At 35.8% G+C, this 24,493-nt stretch overlaps 1 protein-coding gene across 3 annotated transcripts in view; it reads left to right on the plus strand.

Annotated features, from left to right (window-relative positions):
• Window positions 1-24,493, plus strand: part of LEPR (leptin receptor) — a 78,788-nt gene that overhangs the window by 17,454 nt on the left and 36,841 nt on the right. For all 3 annotated transcript variants that reach the window (XM_054574315.1, XM_054574320.1, XM_054574318.1), the window contains exons 3-5: window positions 6,441-6,500; window positions 10,434-10,748; window positions 13,011-13,134. In XM_054574315.1, coding sequence (XP_054430290.1) covers window positions 6,461-6,500; window positions 10,434-10,748; window positions 13,011-13,134 — 479 coding nt within the window. In that variant the 5' untranslated portion in view covers window positions 6,441-6,460. The remainder of the gene's footprint in view (window positions 1-6,440; window positions 6,501-10,433; window positions 10,749-13,010; window positions 13,135-24,493) is intronic.

Here is a 24,493-nt window from a genome sequence, read left to right on the forward strand (position 1 = left end):
TGAAAGTTCATCTTTAAACATCTGTATTTTGTTTGTTTCCATGTTAACCATTTGCATAAGTCAGATATTTTTCATGTGTAAGAAATTAGACCTTATTCTCTGTTGTATATACACATACTAGGAACTATACTATGAGAGAAAATGACTTCCCTGAAAAATGCAGACTATGGTTAAATACCAGAGAAGTTCTTTAAAAGTATGATCATCAAATTGAAAACCCGTGTATATAAAGTGCTGTTTCCACTATCTGATTTATTTAAACCTGTACGTACATTTAATTTATAACCAGTAGCTTATGAGAGTCAGCTCTAAATATATGAGAAATAGTATTCTATTTTCTTGTGGTTAAACCTGAGGTTTGCTGTGTAAGTAAACATAAAGTGATATGGTATAAAATATTTTTAACTAGAAGTCATCTCCTCTGTTACTGACAATTGAGGGCCTTCTCCCCCAAAGCTGAGCAGAGCTCCATCTTGTTGGGGTCTGTGGTTGTCCCATCTACTTACAACAGCTTGCTAAAAGATCAAGCTTTATATGCACTTAAAAATTATTAAAGTCTAAAACACTTGCATTTTAACTTGTAATTTGATTTTTTAAAGAATATACTATGTGCCTCTCTATCCTTCTAAGAGAATTGATCAGCTTCAGTCAATAAAAAATATGTTTTGTAATTTAAAAAATAAAAGAACTATATGCCACCAAATTGGACAATCTGTACAAATTGGATAAATTCCTAGAAACATAAAAGCTTTCAAAAACTGAATCTGGAAGTATCAGAAAATCTGAATAGACCATTTACAACTAATGAAATCAAAGCAGTAATCACAAATTCTTAAAAAAAAAACACAAGTCCTGGATTAGATGGTTTTACAGGTGAATTATACCAAACATTCAAAGAAGAACTAACACTAATTTTAAACTATTCCAAAAAAGTCAAGAGGAGGGAAGACTCCTAAGCTCATTTTATGAGGCCAGCATTATCCTAATTCCAAAACCAAATAAAGATACTGCAAAGAAAGAAAATTATAGACCAATATCCCTGATGAACATAGATGGAAAAATACTCAAGAAAATATCAGCAAACCAAATGATGTATGATCATTAAAAAGATCATACATCATGGTCAAGTGGATTTATTCTGGGGATGCAAAGTTGGCAAAGTATCCACAAATAAGTAAAAGTGATACACAACATAAACAAAATGAAAGATAAAAATCACATGATCATGTCAGTAGATGGAGAAAAAGCATTTGACGAAATCCACCACCCAGTTATGATAAAAACTCTCAGCAAAGGGGGAACAGAAATAACATACCTCAAGATAATAAAGGTCATGTATGGAAAACGCACAGCCAACATCATAATCAATGGGAAAAAAATCCCCCATAAGATTGGGAAGAAGACAGAGATGTCCACTTTCACTGTTCTTTTTCAAATAGTACTGGAAGTCCTAGCCATAGCAATCAAACAAGAAGAAGAAACAAAGAGCATCCAAATTGGAAAGGAAGAAGTAAAACTGTCATTATTTGCAGATGACATGATACTGTATACAGAGAACCCTAAAGATTCCACCAAAAAACTACTAGAACTGATAAATGAATTCAGTAAAGTAGCAGGATACAAAATTAATATTTAGAAATTGGTGGCATTTTTGTATACTAATAATGAACTATCAGAAAGATAAAATAAGAAACAATTCCATTTACAATTGCAAGAACAAAAAATAAGGTATCGAGGAATAAATTTAACCGAAAAGGTAAAAGACCTGTACTCTGCAAGTTGTAAGTTACTGAAGGAAGAAATTGAGGAAGGTACAAATAAGTGGAAGTACATAACAGTGGTCATGGATAGAAAGAATTAACATCATTAAAATGTCCATGCTACCCAAAGCAATCTATAGATTCAGTGCAATCCCTATCAAGATGCCAATGGCATATTTCACAAAACTAACGCAAATATTCCAAAAATTTATGTGGAACCACAAAAGACCCTGAATAGCCTCAGCATTCTTGAAAAAGAACAAACTTGGAGGTATCATGCCACCTAATGTCAAACTATACTTCAAGGCCATTGTAATCAAAACATGATACTAGCAGGAAAACAGACATAGAAAATAATGGAACAGCATAGAGAGCCCAGAAACAAATCCATGCCTTTATGGTCAATTAATATGTGACAAAAGTGGCAAGAATATACAACAGATAAAGAGAGTCTATTCAATAAATGATATTGGGAAAATTGGACAGATAGGTGCAAAAAAAAAAATCCCCAAAATACCCCACAACTAGATCACTTTCTTACACTATACACAAGAGTAAACTCAAGTTGGATTAAAGACAACGTAAGACTCAAAACCATAAAATCTTAGAAGAAGACACAGGCAATAAGATCTTGGACATTTCTCTTAGCTACATTTTTTCTGATACATTTTCTTGAGTAAGGGAAAAAAAGAGAAAAACAAGTGGTGCTATATCAAACTAAGAAGTTTTTGCACGGCAAAGGAAACCATCAGCAAAAGAAAGATAACCTACTAAAAGGGAGAACATATGCACTAATGATACATCTGATAAGGGTTTAATATCCAAAATTTATAAAGAACTCAGACAACACCAGAAAAACAACCAATTAAAAAGTGAGCAGAAGACCTGAATAGACACTCCTCTAAGCAAGACATACAGATAATCAATAGACATATGAGAAATTGCTCAACATCACTAATCATCAGAGAAATGCAAATCAAAACTACATTGAGATAGCACCTCACACCTGTCAGAATGGCTATCAGCAATCAATCAATCAACAAACAAGTGTTGGCTCAGATGCAGAGAAAAGGGAAACCTAGTGCATTGTTGGTGGGAATGTAGATTGGGCAACCGCTATGGAAAACAGTGTACAGGTCCCTCAAAAAATTAAAAATGGAATTGCCCTATGACCCAGGGATTCCATTTCTAGGAATATATCTGAAGATGCCCAAAACACTAATCTGAAAGAATGTATGCATCCCTCTATTCATTGTAGCATTATTTATAATAGCCAAGATTTGGAAGTAGCCCAAGTACTCATCAATAGATGAGTGGATAAAAAAAGTGGTGGTACATTTACATGATGGAATACTACTTACCTGTAAAAAAAGAAGGAAACCTTACCTTTTGTGACCGTGTGGGTGGACCTGAAGAGTATTATGCTAAGTGAAATAAGCTAGCCAGAAAAAGACAAATACCATGTGATTTTACTTAAATGTGGAAACTAAGGAACAAAATAAACAAACAAAATAGAAACAGACTCATAGATAAAGAGAACAGACTGACAGCTCACAGAGGGGAGGGGTGGAAAAGGTGAGGAGATTAAGTAGTACAAATTGGTAGTTACAGAATAGGCACAGAGATGCGACTTGCAGTATGATGAATACAGTCAACAATGTTGAGATAACTGGGTACAAGTCCAGGTGGGTGCTTGGGGCTGGGGGGACCGTTCTGTAGTGTGCATGGTTTTCCAGCCACCTTGTTGTACACCTGAAACTGGTGTGGAATAGTATTGAGTGTAAACTATGGTTGAAAAAAATAAAGAATTCTTAATCTCGGAGTTTTGGATAAATTTCAGAGAGTTTGTCAAACCTCTTAAATTATAACCCTAATTTTGGGTGTATACGTCTTCTCCCGGCAGTTGGCACACTGCTCTCAGTAAATTCTCCATAAGGTTCATGTCAGAAAATGATTAAGAATCAAAATTCCCGCTGGTATTAAGCTGGATTCTCAAAGAGCTGTGTGTGGATATTAGAATGCCTCTTTTAAAGACTGCTCTTATTCAGTTTTGTCTTGGAGTGATGCCACTGGCTTATTTTGAAGAATATTTCAGGAAAGAGTTATGTCTTGCCATTCACTCATTTAATCATTCATTCATTCAGTGAATCTATATGGAGCATCTACTATGTGAGAGGCCAAGTGTGTGAAGGATATAATGATGAAAAGGAAATAGTAAAAACAAAATCATTGGCCTGGTGGAGTTGACATCCTAGTGGAGAGAGTTAGACAAGAAGCAAGAAAAATAGAAAATCACGTTCACATTAGAGTTAAGGAGAAAAAATTAAGCAGAACAACAGATATGACACATTGGGGTGGGGAAGGTGTGAAGTTTCAGGTAAGCTGGTCTGGGAGAGCTGTGGCTGATAGAGAGGTAACAGAGATCCAGGACCCGTAGTTCTGTGCAGGACTCAGGCTTTTACTCTGAGTGAAGAGAGAAATACTGCAGTGTTTTGGGAAAGAGAGACATGATCTGACCTATGTGTTAACAAGACCTCCCTGGCCGCTGCATTGAGAATAGATTGAATTGGGGAGCAAGCAACAGGGAAACCAATTAAAAGCTTCCTCTGATCATCCAAGGAAGAGAGAGTGGTGGCTATAGAATGGGGTATTGGCAATGGTGGAGGTGAGAAATTATCAAATTTTTAATTCCCCATGAAACTCTGCTACTGTTAGGATATTCATGGGAATGCCACCTATTATCTTAAAGTTAGGCAACTTTTTTTTTTCTGTTCTTAGTGTTAGGATTATTTGTACATTTCCCTAAGCTATTGCTCTTATTTTATTTTTAACTACTTTGAATTTATAATTGAAAAATTTGCCATAAGAAAGCTTAAAGCAAATTATAGCTCACCTTTACAAAGTGAATTCCAATTAATGACATTTTGTACATTAGGCTTATTTTGGTCTCCTTACCATTAGTTTCCCCTTTGTTACATTTTTTCATATGTTTAAAAATTTATGTCATTTTTTATGTGTTATTTTTGTTCTTATAACCCCCCTTATATTGTGTTTTGGTACAGTTTAGGGCGCATATAAATATTTCTCTCTTTGAGTCTATGGAAGGTGCCACCTTTAACACTCTCTTCTATGCCCTTTTCACACTTATAATTGATTCTTTGTTATTATAAAAGCAAAATCTGACTGCAAGATTTCAAACCATAAGAATAATTTGCGTTTTTCATGGAACATTAAATAAAAGAATGGCTTGCTTATATAAGGAAAAAGAACTGGTCTATTTTGTCACTAAACTCAGCAGATAATATTCAGTTGAGTTAAAAGTGAATCAAATTAATTTTTGGGCTGAATGACTAATCAGTTCATTTGAAATACTTAGTGACATGTATCTATGACACATCCCGATTATGAAACTTGCCCTTGGGTTTATTTTATAAGAAAATTTTGTATCAGAAACAGGTAGCATAGGAAAAACTAGGAGGAATTTGCATACATTTCATATGATTAGATAATGAGGATTCCAAATTGCATCCTTTTTAGAAAATCCTAGAGAAATATTGTGATGTCAATCTATAAAGAAGCCAAATTCTGATAAAAAACTGATTGCCTGGAAAGCAAATTTACCAGACTACAAAATGTTTATATACATCTATTTTTTCCCCCAAGAGTTATTAAGTTGTGAACAAAACAAACATTTTTCTGTTTACTCATCACATGGTGCCAATTCTGAGACAGGATTTATGAGACATGTTTCTTACTTAATACTTTATAATATTCTTTGTGATAACAACGTGACTTCTATTTTCAAATAAAATCACTCAGAATTATGGGTAACTCTCAAACTGAATGTAGAGGCCATCAGCCTGATTTGTAGATGAGGAACGTGAAGCTTAGAGTGTTGAAGTCCCCAGTCCTGTAGCTGACTAGTAAGAGAGCCTAGATTGGCACCCAAGACACCTGATACCAAGACACCTAATTCAGGGCTTTTGATTTCAGATTAACTTGTGTAGTGAACTGAATCTCTGATAAAAGATAATAACAAAATTGGAATATCAAAAACTTTTAGTGTGTCATTACAAATCTAAGTCCAATTTATTAAAATAATACCAGCATTCTACTTCATGACACACTAGTACAAATAATCTTAGTCATTATGTGTTTCACATTGAGTAGAATTCATGGGAAAGCTTGTCTCTGAAGTTGTCCTGTCATTTGGATATGTTAAGCCATCTAATTTTTCTTGAGTCACTCTGGTAACTCTCCAATGTGAATGTTACCTCATTTGCAAGTGAAGAGTGGGTTTCCAAAAACACATTGGAAAATTTTCTCCTCTTTATTGGAAATAAATATGCAGTCATTACATATGGTATAACCATTTGGCTTTGTAGTATCTTAGGAAAGGTAAAGACAATTTTTTGATTATGTCATATATGAATATGTGGCTTATTTTAATTATGTAAGATGGCATGTGCACAGGAATAAATCTATAACACAGTTGCACTTTAATGTGACACACTTCCTTGATATTGATCCAGAGTATTATAGATGATTAAAATTCAAAGACTTATTTGTAATCATTTTCCTTTTATATTTTCCACAGATACCTTGTGTTTATGTCAGTTTTGTGTGTATGTATATATGTGTGTATGTATCTATGATAACTTTAGATTTACTGTTTTTCAGGTGTTCTTCTCTGAAGTAAGATGACTTGTCAAAAATTTTGTGTGGCTTTGTTATATTGGGGTAAGTTATTTGCCTTTTAAACATCTATGTGGAAGGTAGAGGTTTTGTCCTCTGAGATACTCTTTCTTTATTGGCTAATAGAATTTTCCATTTCCAGTTAGGAATTCTCATGCTCATGCCTACTGAACAAAGGTCTAAATATGAAAATGAAACCCCTTCTAAGTAAACCTTTGAAAATAGTGTGAAAATTAAAACTATTCCCAAGCTCTTGGAAAGAACCTGATGTATGCCTATATCCTTCCAGAAGTACAGCACATATACCCAAACACACATACACAGTTCATATCTAGAGTTGCAAAAATAGAATTTGTTAATATATACTCTTCTGCAGTTTTCTTTTTCCACTTAACAGCTTTTCAATTTATCATTCCTTTTTTTTTCAGTATTTACGGATACACTTATTTAATAGTCATATGACAGTGAACTGTATGAATGTACCTTAAATTATTAATTTGTTTCACCAATTTTTCATTGATAGAAATTTCTTTTTCTGTAACAAATAATGCTGCATTGAAATCCATATATCTTTGTATACTTGGGAGAATATTTCTGTAGGTTAATTCCTAAAGAAGGACGTTTATGCTGAATAGTGTACACACATTTTTGAATTTGATAGATACTATGACAACTTCTCCACAAAGCTTTGTAACATTTGCAGTCTGAACATAAGTATATGAGTGCTGTTCCATTGCATTTCTACCAAGGAAGCATATTATTTTTATTTTGCCTTTTCGCCTTGTCAGAGAAGCAAAAGATGGCATCTCATTTTAATTTTATTTATTTGATTATTTGTGAGATTGAGCATTGTTTATTGACATTTTTTATGTGATTTTCTAATTCATATACTTTGACAGTTTTGTTGTTGGATTTTATTTCACCTTAGATGCTTTATAGGAATTTAAAAGATGGAATAGATATTTAGATTTGTATTGGTAGTCAAGGTTCTCCACAGAAGCAGAACCAGTAGGATTTTTATATATCCAGAAAGATTTATTATGAGGAATTGGCTCCTACCTTTATCTTGGGTTAAGTCCCTAAGACCTGCAGTTGGTGAGCTGGAGAGTTGATGGTGTAAGTTCCACTCTAAACACTGGCAGGCGTGAGTCCCAAGAAAAGCTGATGTTTCAGTTTGAGTCCACAGGGAGGAAAAAGCTGATGTCAAGCAAGCTGTAAAAGCTCTTCCAACTCAGCCATTTTGTTCCAGTCAGGTCTCCACCTGATTGGATGAGGCCCACCCACATTAGGGAGAGCAATCTGCTTTACTCAGTCTACCGATTCAAGTGTTAAGTTCATCCAGGAACATTCTCATGGACACACCCAGAAAAATGTTTGACAGAATGTCTGAGTAACCTTTAGGCCTCAACAAATTGACTCATAACATTAATTATTGTAGCCCTAACAAGGTATTATGTTTTGCAAATTTTTTCTCTCTGTCCATCATTTGCTTTTTAGCTTTGTTTTCTTTTATAGCCCCCAAAATTATTATATACACAGTGACACCCTTATACATACTTAGGAACAAGATATAAGGACACTTAACTATTTTAATTTTATTCAGCAAATGTAGCACTATTAAATTACAAACATATGTATGTATGATAACATTTAAAATAAATGATTATGACACAAAATGGTGGGTTTATTCTCAAATGGAATGGAGATGCCATTTGAAATGCTGTTTTGCATGATAACTCTTGTAAGCAATAACAAATATAATGTTATAAAGGGATATTATGAAGCGATGGTGTACATTAAAAATTTCCATCTTGAATACCACCACAAGAATGCTTTCAGAAATTAAGATGTATATTAGTCTTTCTCCCACCCATTGCAGGAATATCCTTAAGAGAAAGCTTATAGATGTTCTTTTTTCTGTCATGTGATTTTAACTGCTCTGAACCACAGCAGGCTTCATTAGTCATACATTGTTGATGACGTTGAGCATACTATTTTCACTTGTTTCTTACCACATTCTAGTTTTATTCTCATGTTAAAAAAACTTATCTAATTTAGGTTGATTTCCTAGTTTTTAAAATTAAAGTCAAACTATTTTTAACAAAACCCATCTTACCTGGCAATCTTTATCTCTATGTCAGCTAGTTCTGAGCATCTTGTCGGCCACTCCAGTCTAAAGGTACTCTTAGGAGCTTCTCTATTACTCTTCCCTCTTGTACATGACTGTTCTTTCTCATTGTCACCTCTATATATTCACAGGAAATACTCAAGATAACTCCACTGTTACAGATTTCAGGAAAAAACATGCCACAAAAGACTATCAAAAAGTAATCATATACTCATTTTTTTTTTTTATAATCCTCTATCTTGTTTTTGTTAGGTTCCACTTAAATGTTTCACATTAGTGTTCTAAAAGGTTTGTGGTTTGATCAAATTTTGTTGATCAGAAAAGTTCTTGGATATTGTTGCCATGATAACATAAGCTTTCATATGCATGTTCTGGACTCCTTGCAGGTTTAGGATTCATCTGGAGGGAAAGAATATCATTTGCAAACGAAGCATTGCAAGCAAAATAGAACCATCTTTTAATTAAACTGATTCAATAGTTGCTATGTCTGTGACATTCATTATTACATTTTAAATTTCTTCTTTGAGGAATTTAAGCTAATTTCAGTTCAGCCAACTGAATCCTCCTTGTGCAGCTAGAAAATATAATGCTTTTAATTAGTACCATTGCATATTTATGGTTTTGTAACATCAAATAAATAACTTATTCTCATTTCATTGAGATATTATAATTTTAGAAATGTGTTAGAAATATTAAAGTACAAAGGAACACAATTGCAATGAGGATTCACTTTTGGTAATGTTATGGTAGCTAATTGTTAATCCTGTGGACAAAATATTAGTCATGCTAATCATTTTTGCCTTAATTTTTGCATCTTACACATATTTATGTTAATTTATATTTATAGAAAGGATTTAGAAGCCAAATTGTTAACAGTTATTTATATATTGTCTGAATATTTTTACATATATTATTTTTATAACGTAAAATTATTGCAAATTGATTTTTAAAAAATTTCTATTTTCTTACATCTTTTACATTTACCCTAATCCTTCAAAATATTTATTTCTTATAAATCCATGCAGAATTCTCAGAATTCTCATTCTGCATTAGTCTGTATATGAAGTAATACAGCTGTTGGATTATTTAGGTAACCTGTAAAAGAAAGAATTATGGAAAATTGTTATTTTATTTTTAAACAATTAGCTATTTAAAATTTGAGGATTTTTTTTTTTTGTTACAGGACTGTATACGTGTTCTTAACTTTTATGTACTTAACAATGATAATTGTCTTAATCAGCAGAGCAATGGAAGATTCCTGTAAGAAATCTTGTTATTGTGCATTAGTCCTTGGAGAGTGCACTAAGGGCACGACTTACATGATGTCGTGTATCTGGTGGCTTAATGGCAGCATCAGATCATCCAGCTATCCTGGTGTTGAAGGCAAACCTTTTCTAAAAACATTCATTGAAAGTACTGTTAACATTTTGGTGTTATTCTCTTCAAGAAATATAAAAACAGCACTGTAGTATTTGTTTATGTAATTGGCCATCCAGATATTTCTTATTTATGCTGGAGTATTGGAATATTATTTTTTAGAAAAATAAATTGAAATATTTAGTTATAATTTCCTTTGTTTAAAATATAAATATGTTAGACTAATGAGAAAAAGGAAGCATGAATTTCCAAAAAGGGGTTTTAGAGTATAAAGTTGTCTCAATAAATAAATGTACCCTCTCAAATACAACACGTACAACAGAAGCACAGGCCTATATCAGGCACTGATTGAGCACTTGGAAAGTTAAATAATTACTATTGAGCACTGCATAGTTCACTCTTAGATACTTACTATTTTTGTCTTAGTCTAAATGATTAATTTTTTTCTATGCATCCTTTTAATGTTCAAACAGAATTTATATATATGATAACAGCGTTTAACTTGGCATATCCCATTAAGTTGTTTTGCATGCCACCAAATACAACCTATGACTTCCTCTTGCCTGCTGGAATCTTGAAGAACACTTCAAATTTGAATGGACATTATGAGACACTTTTTGAAGCTAAATTTAACTCAAGTGGTACCTATTTTTCCAACTTATTATCCAAAACAACTTTCCACTGTTGCTTTTGGAGTGAGGAAGATGAAAACTGCTCTGTGCATGCAGACAACATCGAAGGGAAGGCATTTGTTTCAACAGTAAAATCTTTAGATTTTCAACAAATAGGTAAGTATATTAACATTCCAAGAGTTAGCTGTTAAGTGTACTGAACAAAATTTTAATTCTCTGAAAACTTTATAAAATAGATGTCTTTTGGATGGGATTCTTAACACATATCAGCATTTTATATTAGTAATAAAATTAAGATTTATCATGTGACCAAATTAATAAGCACCAAGTTATTTTATATCCCATAAAATAAAAATGTAATGAAGGAGCTTTTTAATACCTATAAATACATTTCTTGTAGTGTTCTAAATTTGCTTGAAAAATAGAAAAAGCACACCTTATTTTGTTAAATAGATAAAATATTTAAATTAATTAAATTTTAAAGCATTTATGAATAATATTTGTTCAATAAAGAATTGCTCTGTAACCAATATATATTTTAAATCAAGGGTTTTTGTTGGTTAAGGTTAATGACTACTGAATGTAGCTAGTGTAGTTAAAAATGTTGCATCCTGGTCAGCGTTGCTCGATTGGTTGGGCATCATCCTGCAAACCGAAAGGTCACCAGTTTGATTCCTGGTCAGGACACAGGCCTGGGCTGTGGACTCTGTGTTTTGCCCCTGTCTGGGCACTTGCAGAAGGCGGAAGACCGAAGGCCGAAGGCAATCAATCAATGTTTCTCTCTCATGTTGATGTTTCTTTCCCTGTCTTTCTCCCCCGGCTTCCCCTCTCTCTAAAATAAAATTAAATTAAAATTAAAATTTTTTCAAATCCTTCACCTGGAGATCTAAACAACAATATTATTTCTAAGCCTTCTGGAAGTGCTAATAGAGCAGAGTCAATTGACTCGGTAATATTAAGAGACCTGCAGCATGAGAATAAAGGCACATATAAGTAAAGATCTCCTATGTAGGGTTAATCAGGATTTCTCAACCTCAACACTATTGACATTTTGGGCCAGAAGATTCTTAGTTATGGGGAGCTGTTCTGTGCATTGTAGGATGTTTAGCAGTATCCTTGGCTTCTACCCACTAGATCTCTGTAGCACTCCCTTCCCAGTCAGGACAATCAAAATATATCTCCAGGCTTTGCCAGATGCTCCGTGGAGGACCAGATTTTCTCTGGTGGAGACCACTAATTAGATGGAAGAAACTCCAGTTTGTTGAAATCCGTTTAGGAATAAGGATAAAGCATACATTTGCAATAAAATTAGAGTTTTAAAGCAAGTTAGGAGTGCCTCCAATTGAATCTATAGTCATTTAATTTAATTTTGTTATAAAATTTTTATTCCACTGCATTGTCATTAAAATGAAACACTTTAAAAAAATTTTGTAAGGAAACTTAGCCATTCCAGTGATTATTAAGCGTACTAAGAATGAACGTAAGAAGTCAAGGTCCTTTGGGATAAGCTTTGAAATGATCAAAAATATGTTAGTATTTTCTTCACTTAAAAGGAATTATTATGGTGCTGTAGATTTTAATTTTATATACCATATAAATAAAAACTAATAAGTAGTTACTCCTAAATGAGTTAAAGGTTTTGTAACTAAAGTTACTAATTTAAGTAGTGGTCACTGAGGATTTCCATTTATTATTCCGCCATGTAGGCTGATTACTTCATAGGGCTCAAGAATGTTGCAAAGTCCTTCTCCTACATAGAAATCCCTCAGGTTTAGGGATATATGTTAGTGTTGTCTTAGGATAATTTTAGTCTTGCCTTACATTAGTCATGATTTTCATTTGTTGCTGTTTTTGCTTTCTAAATTACAAATCACCTCTATAGTTGATCTATATAGTTGATCTTACATTATCAGGTGCGCAATGGAATAAGCTTTCATCAATTGTATTTGGAGCCTGTAATATTATAACAACAAGAATCTGACATGCATCGTAGTTCAAATGGGAATCATCTTACCTTTATTGCTAAAGTAGACACACATAAATACTGCTCCAAATTTGCTTGTACTTTGATATTTAATATTCTCTTTTCTCTTGGAAAGTGAACATGAACTGAGCTATGTGAGGATTTTGTTTTTAGAGTTTGTCCTATACACGTGGTTCAGGGTAAAAAAGTTTGAGAAGCAGTAATTGAATTTAATTCTCTAACTTCACACAAAAAGGAAACCGAAGGCCAGAGGGACTGCATGACTTGGGCAAACACATAGAACTAGGTAGAGCCTGTTTTGTTTTGTTTTTTTCCTCTCTCAGAGTGGGCAATGGAAGTTGTATGAGAACACTGGTAAATTAAATTTAGCTCTTCTCTTTCAGTGAGTTGTTTAGAATGTTTTTCAGATTTGAAGTAGTTTATTTTTAATTCAGGTGCAAACTGGAACATACAGTGCTGGATGAAAGAGGACTTGAAGTTATTCATCTGTTATATAGAGCCATTATTTAAGAATTCTTTCAAGAATTATGACCTTAAGGCCCATCTTTTATATGTTCTGTAAGTACCAAATTAACTTGTAAATTTTTATGACACATTTAAAAAAAAAGAAAGAGTGCCTATAGACAGAAGTGGATTGTGAAACCTCTCCTATTCTTACTTTTCCTTTTATGTCTGTGTAAATTTCTATGAGGGAGTTTATATATTTTTTTACACAACCTTCTGTTCCCTTAGGTTTTCTCTTTTCCTGTTGATTCAGGTGGCAAGACATTGCAGATGGGAATGAGCATATATTCTGAAAAAAAGTATGAACTCAAATTAGGGGTCTTTGATATTTGAGTGGAGGATGGGAACAGTTTGTTTTCTATTTTTTTTCAGGTAGACTTTTTTCCTCATTATGTTAAAAATATAATGTGATTAATATTTATTTGTGCTAGGTAGAGAGCCAAGATGGTGGTTTCAAATAGCCATATGCTTATCATTCTAACAGCTAATTACATCTTTCAAGTTTACTAAGAACTCCAGTGAAAGTACATACTATTTCTATGTGAATTTAACTTTTCAAAATTCTTTCTCATTTGTTCTTTTGTTTGATCCTTGAGAAAGACTCACCTTCTTCAGCTCTGCAGATAGGGAAATCATGCCATTAGGAGGCAATGTGCTGGAAACTATATGCATATAAAGATAAATAGAGGCAGAAAACAGAATGATGATTATCAGGGACTAGGGGTAGAAAGCAGTGGGGAGTTCTTGTTTAAGTGTGTACAGAGTTTCAGTTTGGGAAGATGTAAGTAGTTGTGAAGTTGGACGGTGGTACAGACTACCCAACAATATGAATGTACTTAATGTCACTGAATTGTACACTTGAAATGGTAAATTTCATGTTTACCACAAGAAAAAAAATTTAAAGAAAGAAACTTAAAGATGCTAAAAAAACAAAAACAAAAACAAAGAACAGTTATGATCTCTGTCCTTGAAGTGCTCACAGGCAGGCACGGGGTTCCAGTGTCAGTGGTTCCTGACGTGTATCTGGTCCGCACAGGAAGCCATGGGAGCACGAGGGTGGAGTGGCTGCCTCAGATGAGCGTATCTAGGACAGCTGGTGAGAGAAGAGAGGCGCGAAGGCTGCCTAAGGAAGAGCAGGACTGAATAGGAACTAATAAGAAAAAAACATGTGAGTAGGTAGTAGTGGGACGCAGATCCGCATCATCTGAAAACTCCATAGAAGTTTAACTCCTCTAGCACCACCCCAGAACTAGAGAATCAGAGATTCTAAAGGTGGGGCCCATCAATCTGTGTTTTCCCAAGCCTTTAGGTGATTCTGATAGAACCAAAGTTTTGAGAATCCCTGGTGGAGACGTTGCTAACATATTTTAGAGGCGGACCATCTGGCTCTACCACTTATTAAATATATACACACAGCACGAGCTATGCTTAACAGTACCCCTAACTCTAGTATTAACTCACCGGAAATATTCACACAATACTGCAAAATTATTTGTTGACTCAATATTGCTAAAATGCTTTCTAAGAAATTTTTGTCAATTTATCCTCCAGAAATGTATTCACAAGCCAAAAATTATTAATGAAGAGATAATATTGTCTAAAGGTGGGACTAGTGAGAGATCAATTGTGTCAGATATAACATAAAGGTATAGTAAGGTCTGAATAATATCTATTGATTTGGCAATGTGGAAATAATGAGGACTTTGGCCAAGAGCTATTTCCAGGAGAAGAAAGGCGGGTAGCTAGATCAAAGAGAAGGTCAGAGGAAGGATCCGGAAGGGCTGACTTCTGAGGAGTTGGTACTGGTTCTTCAGGCACCTGTTGTAGGGGACCCTGCAGAGCTGGAACACATATAACTGAGGAGGGGATGCTAGACAGCTGGTACTGAAGGATCTCTGAGGAGCCATGCTATCGTTGGTTCTGAGAAGGTGGGGGACGGGTGGGGAACCTGGTTACTGGAATCAACTGCAGCTCCCCAGCTGAAGAGGCTGGGGTGATGAATGGGAAGCAAAACAAGAAGGATCAAGTCCCTTTTCCCTCCATCAACTTTCTAGTCTCCTGGCACCCCCTATAGGTAGAAATGAACCAACATCCATGAGTGTGCAGAGTTCCAGCCACAGATTGGGAAAGCAGAGTATGGAGGGTGGGTTTGAAGCTGAGAGACAAGAGCTGCATCACCAGCATAACTCACCCTGTTGGCTACATTGCATCCACACACACCTGTCTACACATACTTGAACTACAACTTCCCTCTAGCTTTATGCTTTCATTTAATAGAGCACAACTACATTTTGAAAAAAAGGAGACACCAAAATGGAGAAATGCTATGTGCCAACTGTCATTGTATCCATTTCTGGGCAACATTTACAGAACTAATATCTAGACAATATTAATTTCTCTTTCCATTTAGACACAGTCCCACTTAAATGAGTATTCTGTAAACTAAATACTAAATCGTGAAGCTATCACCACCAGGAATCCTTTTATCTAAAATGATAGGGGAAGGAGGAAATTCAGAGGAAATTACTTAATATAAAAAAACAAAAAGCCCTGGCTGGTATGGCTCAGTCGGTTTGAACGTCTTCCCATAGACCAAAAGATTGAGGGTTCAATTCCTGGTCAGAGAACATGCCTGAGTTATGGGTTCAATCCCTCGTCAGGGCATGTACGAGGAGGCAACCGATAGATGTTTCTCTCTGAAGTCGATGTTTCTCTCTCTCCCTCCCTCTCTCTCTAAAAGCAATGAAAAAAATATCCTCAGATGAGGATAAAAAAAGAAAAAATAGTTAACATATGTATTTTGTATATAATACATATACAGTATATAATACATAATAATATATACAAAATACAGTTAATGTATACAAAAAAGGAAGAAAATATGCTTAACCAACATCATTCTCACTTTTGTACTGATTAGCAGGCTGTAGTTAATATTTATAACTTACGTTGAACTAATTCTTATAATCATGCCAGGAGTGGCCCATTTAGGGTGCCCTAGCTGTCACATCTGAACATTGAACATCTCTGTGGTAATAATTTCCCATCTAAATGCTGGTCACTAGATGCTACCACTGATGAATGTAGAAGCTCCTACTAGTCCCTGCTTCTCTGTGTAGTTCCCCCAAGGGCCAGAGTCCTGACTGGGAGTATGTGATTGGTGAGGACCTGGCCTGCCTGCCAGTGTTTCAGCCTTACAGAATGGGAGGTTTTCCACTCTGATGCTGGGCAGCCAGGGTGCCTAGGCAAGTGTCCACAACAGAAAGGGGTGAACTATAAATCTCTAGAGGTCCAAGAAGCCTAGCTGAGGTTGTAAAGTGGGGAAGGTGGAGGTGTATGGGTAATGCAGGGCCCAGGGGGGACATTTAAAGTATGAGAAAGAATGAGCTTATTTCTAGTCAATAAAATATGACCCAGCAGGGAGAGAATAGTTTAAGATATAATAGAAAGGGACCTATTGAAGATATATGATAGATAGTGTATAGTTGACTGAGCAAGTTCCAGAAAAAGAGCTCAGACGGAGCGTTAGTCTTAAAATGAAGAAGGTTCACTTTGTCTTCTGAGTATTGAGAGAAAAAAGGAAGCACTGTGGGGATGAAGATATATTTGAAGTTTGGGGCAGAAAGTTTCCTGCTTTGTTGGGTAAAACAGATTTTAGCTGAGAGAAAAGGATTCCTTTGCAATGTAGTACGTTCCTAAAGTGACCTAAATACTTTGGATGATGATCAAAAACTCACTGGGTGTCTATTTGAGTGAATTTCAAATATTATCAGAAGGCTAGGGCAATGTACTCAGATTTAAAAGCACTGTGACCATGTGTAAGGATGTAAATTTTATTATGGATGGACTGCAGTTTAGTGTTAAGGTCTGCACTTTCTGGAAAAGATATTTTTAATGAATATATCAGAGCATTACAAAATTGCATAGTAACTTAGCTACAACTGAAAATTTTAACTTTCATCAGCTAAGTGGTCATTGGGCTATTCATCTAAATGGTAGGGCCCAGAAAAATGAGAAAATTATGATAAATTAACTAAATTTTTAAAACTTGCTCATTAGATGAATTTAGCAGATTCTTTTCACCTGCTTTTATTTTGAAATGAGGTTTCTAAAAATATCAGTATAGAAAAACCTGTCATAAGTGCATTCAATTTGAGAAACATTCATTTTTTTTTCTCTGCCACATTAGTTGTTTTACCCGTTGTATGATTTCGTTAATTTGGTATGTTTTACTAATTGCCGCATACTCTTTATGCCTTGAGTTCTATTTCTGTGCATATCTTTGGGCAGTGTGCCTCCAAGTAATTTCAGGAAGACCCCTCAGATCAGGAGGAAGAGCTGGCCAGTTTAACCAATGAAACCTCCATGGAAGAGAAAATCCACAATGGTGGCTACTATAGAAAAGTATTTCATTGAAATCACATTTTCTGGACATTAGGGAATTCACAAGAGAAATTTTTCAGATGCTTCCTTGTATAAATACTTAGATTTTTAAAAGTGACTAATACCTAATGTTTATAAGAGATTTAAAGTTCTATAACTATATCTCTTAAGGGAAAGCATTGTTTGAACTCAGATATTAATGTTTGTCAGAAAATCTGAAGGAGAGATACCAAAGAAATGTGCTCTTTTGGAACTGCTTTGGATCTTTTATCTTAGACCTAGGATGGAAATTCTCTTCTTCCATCATGAGATGCCTACTGTGTATACCAGGCACTGAGCTGAGTGTGGGGAATAACGTTAAAGAACTCAAACTCAGCCCTTGCCTTCCTGGAGCTAATAGTAAAGACAAAGGACATAATAAAGTTTGAAAGTGCTGTCATGCAACAAATACATGGACTTGTGGAAACATACCGCAAGTGTCTGCCAGTATTATAAGGGGGCAGAGAAGAATGAACCAGGTGAATAAAGAGCATTTGTAAAGGCCAGTAGCATGTACAGACAGTTGAAGACTTAAAAGTTAAATATAGTTGCTTTGGGAAGCTGGAGAATGATCACAAATCAATGTGGATGACTAAGCAAGGGAGTTTGGATTTTTGTAACTGCTAACACCTAGTTTACTTGGTCTCTTCACTACTGTCTTTACTCCCCTCAGCTCTCTTGGTGACTTCAGCATCTACAGGGATGATCTTCGATTACTTGAATGCTTTACTTTCACTATTCTCCCCCCCCGCCCCCCTGCCTAATTAACCCATTCTCATGAACATGCTTTAGACCTTGTCTTTAATGATAAGCATGTTCTTTTAATGATAAGTCTGTTCAAGGCAATTTAATTTAGGCTTTCTCTGTCATGTCTCTTCAGCTCCTTCCTGCCTCTGCCCATCTCTTGGTTTCAAAGCTACTTTCATATATTTTCTTTTTATTCTACTACCTCTACTTAAGGAGTAATTCTCCATGTTTTGTGGCTCTGTCTTCTGGGTCCTGGTTCTGCCATCAGTATCACCCTCCCTTTTCATGAGAGGTCACACATCTCTGCAGCTGAGTAGTTTTCTCAGCATGCCTCTGCTCAGCCCAGTTTTGGGAGCCCCGTGGCTTTGTTTCGTTTTGTAATCTTTCAGTCCAAGCTAGCAGTGTTCCTACTACTCTAATTTTCTCACAAGACCACACAGCCTCCTGTGAATCTTATGGGGGATCATTCCACTAGATAAAAGTCCACAGATTTCTTAGAGATAAGCCTTTCTCCGCTTTCTCTTTGATCTTTGATGAGAGGTCATTTCTTATTTTTAACATCCTTTGCCGTCTAGGGAGGCTGTGCGTTTCACAACTCTCAAATCCTGATTCCTTCTGTTTAACAGCCCTTTCCTCAGTATGTGTCTCTCCTCTCTCAGCAAGAAGAAACCAAGAGGCACCTTCAGCACCTGCTTGGAAATCTGAAGTAGTTCACCCGGTTCAGTAGGCACATTCTGTGCTGTCCACGTAACTGCGGATGTGTTACTTAGCTTTCTGCCACTGCATAGGAAAGATTCACTTTCCTCAGTGTCCAATAACATGTTCCTTACTTGTCTTTGTGCCTGCACTGACAGTGTCCTCAAAACCCAGATTTCTACTAAAAGTCTGTTCAAGGCAATTTAATTTAGGCTTTCTCTGTCATGTCTCTTCAGCTCCTTCCTGCCTCTGTCCATCTCTTGGTTTCGAAGCTACTTTCATATATTTAGTTTCTTTTTATGGCAGCACCCAACTCCCAGATACCAATATCTGCCTTGGTTATTTGTGCTATATAATAAATTACCTCAAATTTAGTGGCTCAAAACAACAAACATTTGTCATCCCACAGTGTCTGGGAGTCAGGAATCCAGGTGCAGTTTAGCTGGGGACATCTGCCTTAAGGTCTTTCACAAGTTTGCAAGGAAGATTTCAGCTAGGACTCCAGTTATTTCAACCCCAGGAGGATCTGTTTCCAAGCTCTCTTCCTGAGCTTCCAAGTTCCTCATAGGTCATTGGACTGAGGACCTCAGTTCCTCCCCTGACTATAGCTGGAGGTCTCCTTCAGTTCCTTGTCACGTGGATTTCTCCATAGGACACCTTACAGCATTGCAGCTGGCTCCCCTTAGAGAGAGCCAGAGAGATCGGCTGATGACCTTGCTTTTGATTTTCACCAGGAAAAAAAGAGCAGGGGGAGGTTCTCTTACGGTTGCTTTCATAAAAATTAACCAGCCCACTCATGTCAATGCCCACGCAGTTTCCTTCTTTATTTGTGAATGCAATTTCGTCTTTAATTGTGGGTGATGTCTGTGTGTTCCAGTCTAAAGTGAACTCTTTCTCATGGGTTTTCAGCCCCATCCCCTGTTGCCTACGCAAGAACTTTGTTCTTGCAATGATTCACTCTCCTTCCTGCATTATCAAGTGTTCCTCTCAGCTGGCAGACATGGTCTAATAACTCCCATTTAAAACATGGATTTCCTTGATCACACATTTTCATCTAGAAACCACGCCATTTACTACTCTCTTTAAAGAAAACCAAGTTTCAGACTGTGTGAATACATTATATCTTCAGAAGTTAATATAAATAGTCAATAAAAGTAGCTTCTGGCTGTAGGGGAATGATAGGGTCTAGCATTGCTTTTCTGTCATGAACAACTAGAAAACTTGATAAAATGTGGGAAGCATCTATTTTCAGATATTGGACAAATGCAGAACAGAACTGTGATTCTTGAGAGAAGGAAACAAAGTGAGTCCCATATTATTCAGACTTTCTAAACTAGAGCAACTTCTAGAACATGGCACCAGGCTGGGGAACTCAAGCAGAGCCCAGAAATATTGATGACTCAAGAAGATACAGAAGTGCTGAGGGTATAAAGGGGCTTGAATTCATAGAGCAGAGTACTTGAAGCAGGGAAGTACGCAGAAATTATTATGGGGATCCCATTGACTCTTTAGTTGAATATTAATCTGCCTGTGATATTATGTAGGAAACTTTCTAGGAAGAGAACAATTATCAGGAGTTGTAAGCTAAACAATTCCCAGAAATCACACAAGGCCAAGAATAATTAAACTTTCCACCAAGCAGATTGGAGAGATTTTGTTGAATATCAATGACATTTAGTAAAAACCCCATAATAACCTTCTTTCAAGTGGGGCCAGATTAGTTGTAGTGTCAAGGCTTCTCTGTATTATCCCCAAAAGAGCTTGAAAAGTTTAAACTGGTGCCAAAGTGTAACAGGGTATAGAGCCCTTAGGGTGGGGAGAACCCCACCATCACCCCCAGATTCTGCAAGGGTGCAGAAAGGGAATAGGAGGGGTACCCACAGAACGAAAAGTACAGCATTTAAGACGCATTACATAACAAAGGCAGGTTAAGAGCCTATGCCGTCCTGAAAGGAACATCTTGGAAGCTGCAGAACTGTGTACTGTCTGTAGGCATGTGCAGTGACTCGTGACATAGCCAGTGGAAAGCTCATACAGCGCCTGCCTGAGCTATTGCGGGGGGGGGGGGGGCGGCGCGGGGTGCAGGGTGGAGGTAAGGGGCCAGGGGAGAAGCCCTCTCTAGATGCCTTCTGGGAAGGCATCACTGGGAACTCTTGCCCAGACTAAAGATGGCAGCTGAAAAAGGGTCAAAGACACTGGAGAGCTAACAAAAATGGTGGACACTAGCACATCATAGGAAGAGCCGGATGTTAGATCATACAAGAAGTTCTGAGCAGAGCATTTTAAAATTGGAATGGAAGGTCTGAAGGTCAGTCAGCCACGAGGTCTGCAAAAAGGTCTGCAAAGAAGGCTGCCAGGAGGTCGGGAGGTCTGCCTGGAAGTCTGCCTACAGAAGGTGGCAGCAGAGCTGACGGTGCTGCGGGGACCTGCCTGGCCAATCACACAGACGTGCGGGGTGCTTGGAGCTGAACTGTGACTAGGAATGCTAAGCTGTAGACTTCTGCTCTTCTGAAAGACTAAGTGGTGTGTTCTGAAACTGGCCTGGTTTGGCGGAGGGAGGCAGGACTATTTGTTTTGGGGTGTTTTTCAAAGAAGTGGGACTTAGGAGAAATCTGCCATTATTCTAAGCCTGTATAAGCTTTAAATAAACAGCCCCTTTCCTTTTTCCCCAAACTCTTGCCTTGGGAGTCACGCCTCTTGGCGGTGGGCAGTTGAACTCCATGGCTGTTCCAGAACACCATTGGCTGGTTCTTGTAACAAAAGTAACTTAACTGACAGCCAGAGTAAAATTGACTATTCTTTTAAAGTAAGACAATATGACTCAACACTCAAAAACATAGTATTTACAATGTCTGGCATCCAGTAAAAAGTACTGGATAAATGAAGGAACAGGGAAATGTAACCAATAACCAGGTGAAAAAGAAAAATTAGTAGAAACAGACCCAGAAATGACAGATGATGGAATTAGCAGGTAAGGACAGCTATTATTAATATGTTCTACATGCTCAGGGATATAAAGGAACACATGAATATAATGAGAGAAATTGATGATAAAAAAGAACTAACTGAAATTTTTAGAGAAGAAAAATGCATTATTTGTAAAGTAAACAGAAGTGCTCAATGCTAGTTGGGTCATTTTAGAAATAGTGCTAATCGTTCAAGAAACATTTAGTGTGTGCAAGCCACAGTGCTAGGCTCTGTGAGAAGTATGCCTTCCATTCTCCTTCCCTCCTTCCTTCTTTTCTCCTTTTCTTTTTTCACTCTCCCTCTCTTCCTTCCCTTCTCCCTATCAAGATGGTTTCATGGATTATTTTAATTAATGGGCTATAATCAGTTACTCATTATTTTATTTCTCAAATTGTCCTATATTTGGCCAGAGGGCGCTTATTCAAGTTGGCCCTTGTATCCTTTCAATGTGTCTTAAACTTTTTTTGATGACTTCTTTACTTTCTAGCTCTATAATATGTTTCATATTGATTTTATACTTTTCCTGCTATAATGCTGGAATCTGCTATTTTTCTAAGGAGCCCTGATTCCTTTTTATTGGAGAATGGTATTTACAAAACAGTATCTGGGGGCTAGATGCTTATTGTTACTTGGGTTGCATCTTTGTTAGGCCATCTCCACTACAGAGCTAATTATATGTATACACACACAATACACACATGATGCGTATATATAATATATGCAAATCTACATATCTATATGTATATAAATATATTAAAAGCATGTGTTCATATTAATATCTCCCATTCTAGTCTAAAACCGCAGGATCTCTTCTAGACTTCCTTTTCATTCCCCCTCCCTCCCTCCCTCCCTCCTGTCCTTCCATCCTTCCTTCTCTCCCTCCCTCTTCTTTGTAACTCCTTTCTCCAGTAATAAGAAACTTGGCTTCCCTTTCCCACAATATATTACCTTTTTGCTCACTCCTAGAATACATATAATTTTGAAATTGCTCACAAATACCACTATGAAAAACGAACATACTATATTTAGAGTATAACCTTTGTTTAGATTTATTTTGTCTTTACTAAGGGTAAAGTTTACATGGTCAAGATACTAATTCCAAAGTAAATTAGGATTACTTCCCCACCTTGTGGTAATATTATTAACTTGATATGCTTTAAGGTCTATTTGTTTTTGTTCCATTCCTCTCCCCCCTCATCCCCATTTTCTTTCTTCCTCTCATCTCCATTGATTTTTCATTGTTTAATAATATCTCACATCTGGAAGTACTTTCTGTTTTACAAAATGATTCTTAAACGTGTCTCCTTGATAACATTTATCTAGATCAGTACATCTCACCCGGACCTGATTCACAAGATCTGAGGTGGGGCCAATAATTTGCATTTCTATCAAGTTCCAAGTGATGCTGATGTGACACATTGGGGGACTTAGACTTTGACAACTACTGATCAATAACTCTTATTAAAAACATATGCCTTAGCCCCAGACCTACTGAATTCTTCTAGGAGGGTCTAGGAATCTATTTTTTAACAAGTTCTGAGTGATTTTTATGATAAGATGGGTCTGGGACACTAATCTGGGCTTTGAAATTATTTGGGATTGACAAAGTAGACTTTCTGGGTAACATTTACCCAGATTACTATCTTACATAAATTACTAGCCTGAAATTTAATATAAATGACTTGATTAAATTATATACAAAGCTGATACTAAATTTTCCAATACCCGTTGATTGGCTTATCCATTAGTTTTGCTCTAAATTTATGTCATGATAAAAAATTAGATGACACTAATTTGGTATTATTCCTATAATAATTTAGTATAAATCTCTGCTTGTGGAAATTTTAATATATTAAGAGAAAATTTTTTTTGGAAGCAAATAATTCGACCAAAGTTCAGAGGACAGAATGTGCTTTCTATGAACTACTGTGGCTACCAAAAATGAAATTTCACTACTAAATGTTTATACATATGTAAATTCTGAGTGGAAAAATGGACCAAATGGTGAAATTTGCAAATAGACCAAATTTAAAATTTATTTGATAAACTTTTTTTTTTTTTACTGTTTTCATTTTCAAGTAAAGTGAGATTAAATAGAGGTGCTGAGTGTGTGTGTGCATGCACATACGTACACTGGCAAGGTATAAAATATTTTGCTGTATAAAAACTTTTCAAGATTTTCAGTAATTCTTAAGTTTGGTTATTTTAAGCTGGTGTTTCTCTTTTTTATTTTAATATACTAATCATTTTAATCCTTATAGTTTAAAATGATCAAGTACTTAGTGTATCATTTCATGTTTATAAATACATAAAAACTTTTTAAAGTCTTTTTGAAGGTAAAGGAGTTCTTGTCCTGACTTTGGCATGTAACAAAGATGGTATTTTCTAGTTTTCACACAAACTTAGAAAAACTTCTGCTCTCTTAAATATGATAAATATCTAATATTTTTCTCAGGGAAAAAAATAATTTGAAATAATTATTTTATTCTCTAATGTTCTGATTTGTAGAAATATCAACACACTCAGATTAAAGATTCTTTAGTTGTGGCCCCTAAAGTATTTATTAATCTTCTAGATAAAA

This window comes from Pteronotus mesoamericanus, unplaced genomic scaffold (assembly GCF_021234165.1).
Source record: "Pteronotus mesoamericanus isolate MK-2021 breed Mesoamerican mustached bat unplaced genomic scaffold, CSHL_Meso_final contig_105, whole genome shotgun sequence".
NCBI lineage: Eukaryota > Metazoa > Chordata > Mammalia > Chiroptera > Mormoopidae > Pteronotus > Pteronotus mesoamericanus.